The sequence below is a fragment of the Parasteatoda tepidariorum genome, chromosome 7 (genome assembly GCF_043381705.1).
Source record: "Parasteatoda tepidariorum isolate YZ-2023 chromosome 7, CAS_Ptep_4.0, whole genome shotgun sequence".
Taxonomy (NCBI): domain Eukaryota; kingdom Metazoa; phylum Arthropoda; class Arachnida; order Araneae; family Theridiidae; genus Parasteatoda; species Parasteatoda tepidariorum.
The window spans coordinates 41,230,481-41,241,077 of record NC_092210.1 but is presented as its reverse complement, the minus strand read 5'-3'; the positions used below and the strand labels follow the sequence as shown (position 1 = coordinate 41,241,077).

The 10,597-nt window shown below is 29.3% G+C and overlaps 1 protein-coding gene across 7 annotated transcripts in view; it reads right to left on the bottom strand.

The window, feature by feature from the left end:
* LOC107455507 (Calmodulin-binding transcription activator) overlaps positions 1-10,597 on the bottom strand; it is a 156,286-nt gene that overhangs the window by 12,405 nt on the left and 133,284 nt on the right. For 6 of the 7 annotated variants that reach the window (XM_071183330.1, XM_071183328.1, XM_071183331.1 and 3 more), the window contains 6 exons: positions 9,471-9,737; positions 8,429-8,610; positions 6,437-6,810; positions 4,183-4,263; positions 2,128-2,428; positions 919-1,100 (listed from right to left, as the gene is read on the bottom strand). In XM_071183330.1, the coding sequence (XP_071039431.1) occupies positions 919-1,100; positions 2,128-2,428; positions 4,183-4,263; positions 6,437-6,810; positions 8,429-8,610; positions 9,471-9,737 (1,387 nt within the window). The remainder of the gene's footprint in view (positions 1-918; positions 1,101-2,127; positions 2,429-4,182; positions 4,264-6,436; positions 6,811-8,428; positions 8,611-9,470; positions 9,738-10,597) is intronic. The other variant, XM_071183329.1, reaches the window with a different exon arrangement.

Genomic DNA, 10,597 nt, shown 5'->3' with positions numbered 1-10,597 from the left:
TTTTGAATAATATTAAAAAGTCTTACTAATCTATTAACAAGATCTATTAACAAGATCTATTGCTAAAGACAGGAGGCGTTGGAGGGATATGCTGGAGGCCTTAAGTGCCCAAGGCACGTAGAGGATAAGTAAGTAAGTAAGTAAGTACTAACATCCTAGTCCCAATGTCTTATAATTATATAATATAGCAGAACTATATTCCCTTGTAAGTTAAGAAAAGACCATTGTGGTATAGGATTTAAATAATCATTAATGCCTACATAGTTATGTTTTATTTCATTATCAAATTATACTATCAAAACAATATATAAGCTTATAAAACTCAACATGTCAATTTGTGCCATCTTTCATAATTCATGCTATCTTTTCCTAGATTTGATGACATATTTCAATAAATAAGTGGAACATTTGTTCTTGAAAAAGAGGCAATTATATGATGTTGCAAGAGCATTGGATTTGATTGTACCATTAAAAATGGCACGTCTTATGCTGGCATATCCTTAACAAATTAAATACAAGTTAAAAAACTTTTAGTTTTGTTTCACTGTAGAAGAAATTCAAAAGAAGAAAGAATATTCTTATTCTTAACAATATTATCATTCTTTCATCACCTTCTCTAAATGCAAACAGAAAATACACATATGTTACGATTTTTAAATATCATTTCTATTGATTCTTATTCCTTATTAATCGATTATTTGATAAGATTTGTTTTCCTCATTTCATACGATTTCAGAGAGCAAGCAAAAAGAAGGCTGTTCACAATGTTTCAAGAGTTGGCGATGTTGATATTCACTCGTGTAGGGAGCTTGGCATCCATTTGGTGCGCACTTTGATGTAAACAGGCTCTCTGCATAGGGATAATGGTTTTTTCTTGCAACAGATAAAGATAGATAAAATTAAATGAATATAACATACCTGAGAGAGTGAGTTTTGAGAAGTCTTTTTCCATGATTTTACCAGATGCTTGAAAGAATTCACAAAAATCAGCAGTAGTAGGAGGGGGTGAGGGTGAATCTAAAGTAAAACTGCTAGGACTTTGCAAACAAGACGAAGAAGCCGGGCTTAGTGAAGAAACTGGCGTATTTGTTTCACAATACCTGTAAGAATAGGTTTTGATGATAAGCCAAAAATGTTTCATTCAATCAATTTAAAAATTGACAAATCACAAAATTTATTTATCTGTTTGTAGTAATAACACTCCAAAGAATAAAGTTTCACATCAACAAAAATTTTAAGTCAAAAAGTTTAATAAAATTAAAAATCACCAAGCTATACTCCAAACAAAATTGCCAAAATGCAGGGGGGGGGGAAGAACACAGTATGCAAAATAAATCATTTTTAACATCTTCTAATTTATTTTTGAGAAATAGACATATTTTTAAAAAATTTTTGGCTGCCTAGGGTCTAATGAGAACCCAGATACAAAGAGTGAATTTCTAGGGTCCCTTTATTCTCACTATAAATGAATTTGACTGCAACACCCACTTTTTCAGTAATAAGAATAAATTATTAAAATGTCTTCTAAAATATGTCCCATAATCTTCTGGGGCCTTTCAAATATTAGGTAAGCACCTAATAGCGGAATACAGTTCGTGACTTGCTTATTTTTCCTGACAAGGGGTAGGAGAAGTATGAGCAATTATAACATAACACATTAAAATTATTTTATTTTTTCAAAAAATAAAGGAATAAAATTTTTAAAAAATCAAGAAAAATTTACAGTTAGAAAAAATTTATATTTAAAATTAAATTCAAGGAAAAGAATTGTAAAAAATTTTCTCAAGTGTTTTGTTTCATTTTTTTTTTGTTCAGTGTTTTGACGATAGAAGAAAAACTAAAAAGATTCCTGAAGAATTTTCTACTTAAATGTTCATAAAATTTTGAGAGCAAAGATACATATTTTCTTTGAATTTAAGCCTAAAATAAAATTACTACAGTACAAGTCAAAGCAAAAACAAGGAGTATTGCAAGTTTCATACGTAAGCTAGAATGGTTTGTGGTTTGTTTGCTTTTTTTTTTGACAAGGGGGAGGAGTCTAATTTGCTTAAAACATATGTAATATTTGAATATCCTCTTCACATAAATAAAGTTATGAAGTTAATTTAAGAACTTATTCAAACATACCGATAAGTATGATCAAAATTAAATTCTTCATTGAGAAGAGGGGGAGAAGAATCATCAATAGAACACATATCAAGGTCAAGTGGATTTTGGCTCATGGATAAGCTCCTTCCATCTCCTTCAGAAAAATCTTCACTGCTCCGAAACGGGTCTTCAGGATCGGTGTTGGCAGATGCTTTAATTCGGTCAGGCATAGCAGCAATAATATGTTCAGCAAGGGTCAGGACCCTGTTGTCAGCTTCACTGTTCAGAGGCAGGTCGCAACTGCTGCAGCTATCTCGACGACTAGACAAAGTGCTACCTTCTAAAGAAAAAAATGAATTTTATTAGCTTCAATAGCAAGTCACAAATGAGATAATAATTTCCACACAGTTAAATACTGAAAAAATATGTGTCGAGTAAATAAAATGGACATAAAGAGGAAACATTTATTTATATATTTTTCCTGTAACCACATCTTGAGTTATTCAGGCATGTGTCTAAATATCTTCATATCTAATGCATGCAAATCTAATATACGTTTTTAGTCTTTAATGATAGCTTAATCATTAACATTGTAAAGTTTCAAATATGAAATGATGTAATATTTTAAATGCAACTGCTTACATATATATTAGAAATGCATTAAATAATGAGTTTAGGGGAAAACTAAGTAACAATTAGGCCAGTTGAATAGTCATTCGACTAGAACAATGTAAATAATTTAGCCACAAAATATTAATTTAAAAATGTGAAAAAATAACTAGAGTTTAGAAATAAATAAATATATAAATAAAAATACTAAATAAAAAATATATATATAAATAAAAATACTAAATAAAAAATATATATAAATAAAAATACTAAATAAAAAAATATATAAATACATAAATAAAAATAATTGAACAAAAAATAAAATAAAATAAATAAATAACTAGTATCACAAAAATAGCAAGCGTCTAGCACATTAAATGCAATTTTATAAAACTAAAGTACTCTATAATATTATTACTAGGAGTACATAATAAGACAAGAAGATTGACATGAAATTATTTCCTCAATCATTAATGATATCTTTCACCTTCGTTAAATATTCCACTCTATAAAACTGTTTAATTTACCATATGATGTTGCAAAACATCTTATCAACAACACCTAAAACTAAGAGGTGACATACTATGTACTAAAAATAGTTAATAAAAAATATTTATTAATTTAAAAGAAAACTTGCGTTTGATGTGCTTAATTTTTCATTGACTTCAGCCAAAAAGGTTTAGGTATTGGAGATATTAATAAAATGTTGTTGTTAATTTACGTTGCACTAAAGCTGCACAATGGGCTATTGGCGACGGTCTGGGAAACATCCCGGAGGATGATCCGAAGACATGCCATCACAATTTTGATCCTCTGCGGAGGGGATGGCACCCCCACTTCGGTAGTCCAACGACCTGCGCGCGAAGTTGAGCACTTTACGGTAGCAAAGTTTAACGAGGACCAATACCGCACACCCTCGGTCCCTACGCAGACTGATCCAAGTGGTCACCCACCCGCACACTGACCGTAGCCAGTGATGCTTGACTTCGGTGATCTGCTGGGAACCGTGTCTTAACGATCATTTAATAAATGTACAACAAAACAATTTTGAAATTTTGGTGATCTAGTGATATATCTATCTATATCAGAGCAAGAGCAACCAGGTACATATTTCATAAAAATTAATATAAATGGCTGAAAATAGTTCTTAATTTTATCAAAGAGGATGAACTTTAATTTTAATAAAATTAAGGTCTATGTAACCAATATCACACCATAAACATGAGACATTTATTGCAATATTGCTTTAAATTATTATGAATATTCAATTCTTAATAGTTTTAAATTTCGAAATTGGTTGTTTTATTATTAAGCCACAGATGAAAGAACAACCAATCTTATATCTAAAGTCTTAATATCAAAATGCACCAAAAAATATGCTGCTATTTTTATTTTAGTTAGAAGTCACACTAGCAAATTAATCTGCCTTTTAAACTAATAATTGTTAGTAAGTATGCAATATGTACTGTAAAAATCACAGAATACCTGTAGCTGCAGTTGAAAACTGTCCATCTAATTCTTCATCAGATGGTATGATATCAATTGTAGAGCTCTTAGGTTTCTCACCTATTGGAAATACTTAGTTTAACAGTTCCAGTAAATATATTTTAAACAACATCAAAAATATGTGAGTTAAATAGTTTTAAATTTAAAATCTTAAAATTAACTTTATTGCAGAAAAAATCTTAACCAATTTTAAATAAGTCAAAAGCGATTTTCAAAAAATATATTAAAAAATTAAAGTGGCAGCATATTATTTGTTTAAAATAAAGATACATTAAAAAGCCTTAACTCACTATATAAGAGTCATTCCTATTTTTTAGTTAATTAGTTATAATAATTATTTATGCATGATGAATATTAATAATGATTTATTATATACACCATAATATAGAAACATAACCACCAATTACTACAAAATTTATGTAGTTCCAAAAAATTAGAACGAAACCGTCACATATTATTAATTTAAACAAATATATAAAAAATCATATAGACTAATGGCCATGTTTTTAAGTTGTTATAAATTATTGGTAAAAATTCTTCTTTTCTTAAAGCAAAATTTTATAAGAAATCTTGCTTTAGTTAATTACTTCTGGAGAAAAATATCAATCTTTTTGCTTTAGTTAACTACATCTGGAAAAAAATGTCAATCTCAACAAAAACTCAAACGTTGGTTGATTGAAGTTTACTGGTGCAAGAGACAGGAATGATTATGTGCCAGTCAGTAAGTTCAAAAGCTATTTATATTTTTAAATAGAAAATTGTAAGCAAAGCAGAAAACAATGAAAATATGAAAAAAATTGATTTATCTTTTTATTATTATATTTTTAAGGTAATTTATATAGTCCAATTATTTTGATAATGCTATTATGATGCTATTATTTATATTTTTAAAAGTAATTGATATAGTCCTATTATCCTGATGAACTTAATAAAATTATGATGCTCAGGAGTACTAAGCAAGGATAAAAGATCAGGATAAAAGCTACCAAAAAGTTTGTTCCTCAAATGCTTAAAATTGCCTAAAGTCAGTTAAAATGTGTTTAACGAAAATGTTGACTTGACACTAAGTACAAGTGGAAGAAGGTTTCACATTCAGTAAAGGTTTATACATTTATAGGTTATACATTTCATGAAATGGAGGGTATATATACACAGAGTAGAGCCTCGATCAACTGTTTCTCCGGGGATCATTCATTGTGAAGGAAAGATAAGGGAAAACAATGAATGGGTGTCAATATAAAATACCAAATAATGACTTGAAAAAGTATGAAAAATAATAAAGAGGCATCAGACTTCAAAATTAATAAATTTAGTATCAGTCTAAAAAAGTTTCTATAAAAAAATATATACTTAATACAAAAATATTTACAATGCAAAAAAAAAGATAAATAAATGCATTTATTTATGTAAAATATATAAAAATTTTAGTTTGAACACGCTCTTTCAGTTAAAACATTCCAAACAATAATTTTTCATCATTTGAAAGAGATTGGTGCTCTTTTTCTGTAATTTAGTGAGAAAATATAAAGTTTCTCCTTGTTCCAAAGACTTGAGGCCTCTGTAAATTTTAGCACTATTTGCGATTCTGTTTTATCATTTTCATTGGTATTTTTTACCACTTATTTAACTTCTGCAACCATTTTTCCAACCAACGTCATACCACAATGTTCAACACTTCCATAAACATATCATAATAAATAAACGCTATATTTGAGGTGTTTTCATCTCTAAACTATAAAAAATCCTCATTTTTTCTTCATCATTGGCGTCAGGAGCCACCATTTTTCTTATTACAGCAAAAAAACTTAATTTTTTCGAAAGTCAATAAAATTTATGATTATAGACATGAGGAATCTTTTAGCTTCAGAAATGATCTAGTATTATCATAGTATTGTGTTCAAAAATACTTGTTTTCTTTTGTAATTTATAGGTCTTCCAAACCTCTTAAAGCTTTAAATCTTATTGTTAAGTATAAAAAATCGCACGAACTAAACACCTCTAAAGTTACGAAATAATCCTTCAAGTATTTCTTGAGAAATTTAAAAAAATGTCTAGATATATATAAAAAATACTTTAAAAGTCAGTGAAAAGATGTGTCGGTATCAATAAGAGGAGGAATTGAAATTTTAAGCTTAAACATTATTGATTAAGTATAAAGGAAAAAAAGTGTTTTTTATAGTATCAGTATCTGACTTATATATTCAGTAAATTAATAGTAAAAAACCTTCCTTACTTGTATTCTCAGTGAGCACAGGAGGAGAGGTAGAAATGTCTTTTTTAGGTTTAGGTGGATTCATATTGAATCTGTCCCTGGAATTCGTTTGAAGCACATTTAAAAAAGACATCAGGCTGCTTTCATTCAAATGAAGACTGTATGATTGACTTTCAAGGTTAGGGGGATCTAAAACTTCACTTGAAGAGAAAGTTGAAACAGATGAGCTGAGTCGTTGAGACTGTGCTTGTTGCGATTCCTTAGGATTTGTAGCTCTAGCTTTTACAGATGTTGATGCATTGTTCATCAGCATATTATCTAAAGAAGGTGGCTTCATTGCCTTACTAAGACTTGAATCGTCGAGTTTTGCAGCAGCATTGAGATCTGTTTCATTGCTTCAAATAATACAAAGTCAATTAAAAATGGATAAAAAATACATACACTGAATATTGATTAATTTTCTTTTTTTACTTTCAAATTGGTCGAAAAACAGCTTGCTATTAAAACTTGTTCTTAAACCAATATTAATGGTTTTTTCCTTAATAGGAAACAGTTAGTATGTAAGATATAACTTTAAATAAATCTTGGTAGATAGAGTTCTTTATTTCTAACAAAAACAAGCTAGATAGGAAACGATTTTACAACCAGCTTTTATTCTTTATTGTGTCACTAACAGCCTAGAGTCTTGCCATAAGAAATATCAATTTTGACATCATTTATAATTGTGATATGCACATAATATAGCTGCCAACTTATATGGTTGTTGAAAAAAATTTTACAAAGTGGTGGTAAAACAATATTTTAGGTGGGAGAAATTTTCCTCCTTTGCAAACATTTAAAATCACAAATTTCTTTTTAATAAAATTTTCATAGTTTGAATCCTTAGTTTATAATAAAGGGTAGAGCAACTTTTTTTAAAACTTCAAATAGAAAGCTTATATATAAAAGCATAAATCTCGCATGACAGTGGGGAAAGAACAAAAAGTTAGAAAATACTTATGAGCTCAAATCATGAAAAAATGAATAAAAAAATGTGAGAAACTATTTTGCACAAAAAGAAAATATTTCAATTATTTACATACTACTTATTTAAAGTTGTTTTTTTATCATATATAATCTAATAAACTTAAGTTTTATAAATAAATCATGATACAGAGAATAAAATTATAGTAAAATGAAACAATAAAATAATGTAGAAATATTAAGAATTCTTTTAAAGTTTAGAAAAATTGAAATTCCACCAAAAATTAAAACAATCTCACACCAGATAAATGTTACTACCACAAAGAAAAATATTTTTCAATGGTCATATAAGTTGGAAGCAATGAAGATAGCTTTGATTCGAATTAGAATTAAGATTAAAAATAAGCCCTTCATTAATACATGGGGAAATTAAAAAAGCTTCGTTAATGGAAGCTAAGTGAAAAAGCAATGCGAGTTAAAATGGTGTCCAGAGCAAGAGCAAGAGCAAATCGATGCACATGAAAAAAAGGCAAACAGCTAAGATTCCAAGAAAGTGGTGCAGATTGGTTGTTACCAAAAGTCAAAAGATGTGTGTTTGAGTGCCTGAAAACTTTTAACATACTGAAAAGATACCATAAAGAATAAGTTTTGCTACAACGTTTAGTTCAACACTAATTAAAAGTGGCAACCAATAAGATTATGCAGATTACCGACCACCCAAAATATTAAGATACTATAAATCATTCACTACGATTCGCGCACAAATATCCATCTTCCTTGCACTTTTGTGATCTATTCCAGATTTGTTTCCATTTTTTGTTGCACATAATGAAGATGTGGAACATGTGTGCTGATTCGGACCCAAAAGAGGTACTTAACTTTTTATTACTATGCAGAGATCAAAACTAATTTAAATTTCAAAGCTTTTAAAATTATATAATATGAAAACAAAATTCATTAGTTAATTGTGTCAATTATATACAATAATTTCTGGGAAAATATTCATTCAAAAATATTATCATCAGTTATTAATGAGGGTTGTGCAAATACCTTCGTACTGTTATCTTGAACCACTCTAGTTTTTCAATCTGATCAACCAGGGATTCGTGGCCTCTTTCCGATGCAACAGTTAAAGGGGTCACTCCTCGGTTGTTAGTAACTTTGATGGCAGCCCTGTTCCATTGATATAAAAGCAGAGCAACGTCACTGAAGCCAAGTGCACAGGCCCACATCTGAAAAGAAAATTTGAAAAATTATCTTTAATATCACAGAGTTAACATTTTTGGGCGCAACACTCATTTCAGCTCATCACAACCAAGTTTAAGAACTATGTAAATATAAGACTATTCATAATATAATATCAATGGTAGTTTTTAAAACCGGTGTAGGTAGTAAAACAGATTCTAAATCATATCAACTGAAATTTTTGTCATAAGTATGACAGATTTTACAACTGTGCAAAATTTTAAATCTTAATACAAACTATTTACTAAATAGAAATGAAAATATTTAAGGACACATTGAAAACAAAATAAATTTTAAACATAGCAGTAAGTTATTGATGGAAAAAAAACTATAACTTATTTTAAACTATCAAACCTTGTTTTAAAAACAAAAAATAATCAGTAAATAAATAAATAATAATAAAACAACTTTGATTGAAAAAAAATATTATGAAGGTGTCTTGATTTTATTATTCTTTTAATTTAACTAAAGGGAATAAAAAAGTTTTTGTATAACTAAGAGTTGTTTTTACAAAATACAGAAAAACTGAACTTTCTAAGGCAATTTTTATTTTATTTTTCAAAATGTCGCCTCACATATTTTACTACTTTTGTATACCACTGCCAAAATTACTTACCTCTACTTTCATATCTATAATAATCAAAACAGTATTTCTCATAAGCCTTGTGACATTTTTAATTGAAAAACTGTGCCATTTACAATTAAAGCAGATCAGGAATGGTATAGTGTCAAGAGGAGCTACTGAAGGCTTAATTATATTGGAAAGATGAAGCACAAGTTGCACTTTTTAGTAAGTAAGAAATTAAGAAAGCAGCTTTTAAAGAAAAGTGAAAGAAAGATTAATTACCAGAGGAGTGTTTCCCCTCTTATCCTGACTCATAGCATCTACTTCTCTTTCGAGCATAAGAGATGAGTTGTCATTCCTCCAATGCAGTAAAGTGCAAGCAAGGCGAGAAAACCCTAGAGCTGCAGCCAAATGAAGCAGAGTGAGATCAGAGCAAGTTGTTGTAAGCATTGGCGAAACATCGTCCGGGCGAGTCCAATTACCGGTCATGAATTTTTGGCAAAGAGAAACTAACCTATCTTCAAATGACTTTTGTTCATCATTGGCATTCTGGAAAAAAGAAATTAAATTCAGGCACATTAAAGGGAATGCAATTTATGATATACATTTTGATATTATTTACAATTGAAAGCAATTAAACTATATCTGAAGATTGTTTTTGCAAATTACCCTCTTTTTTAAAACTTCAATGATATTTGTGCTTTACTTTGATTTATTTGCACAGTTAAAGACAGAGTTTATAAGGCCTTTGTATACCTGTCATTGAACAGTCGACCGAATTTTTATGCATGTTTAAATTTAATTTCAAACTTACATAATGTTCAAATGCAAAAAGGGAATAAAACTGTAAGATGATCTAAAAAATTAAATAAAGTTTAAGATTTATGAAATAAGTATAAGATTTGATTCTTTAACATATATCATTCTTGATAAAAGCATTTTCATGTTATTTTATTTTGTAACAGTCGTTGAACAGTCGACCCTACCTTGGGTTTATACTTACTAATGCTCAACTCTGTATCCTTGTCATTTTGAACCCATCCAGAGGACAAGGAAACTCTTAGAATAAGTATTGGGGAAAATTTGTCTCTGTGTAGGACTTTTCGATGGGACTAACTTGCATTCACGTTATATAGAGAGGAAAACCATGAAAACCTCCCACAGTTAGCCTGATGGCTAGGGAATTCTAACCCATGATCCGTTTACCACTGAGGATATTATGTCAGTACTGTGGTCCATGCAAGCTGGGTACGGAATTTGTATTGACCAGCCATTGCTGGGATTCAAAACCGGTTCACCTCATTGGAAGGCGGATGCTCTATCCTCTGAAGCATAATGTTTCAAGTCACAGTTATTAATACTTATTTATATGAGTTTAAATTATTAAAAACAATTAATCTTTTTCTAAT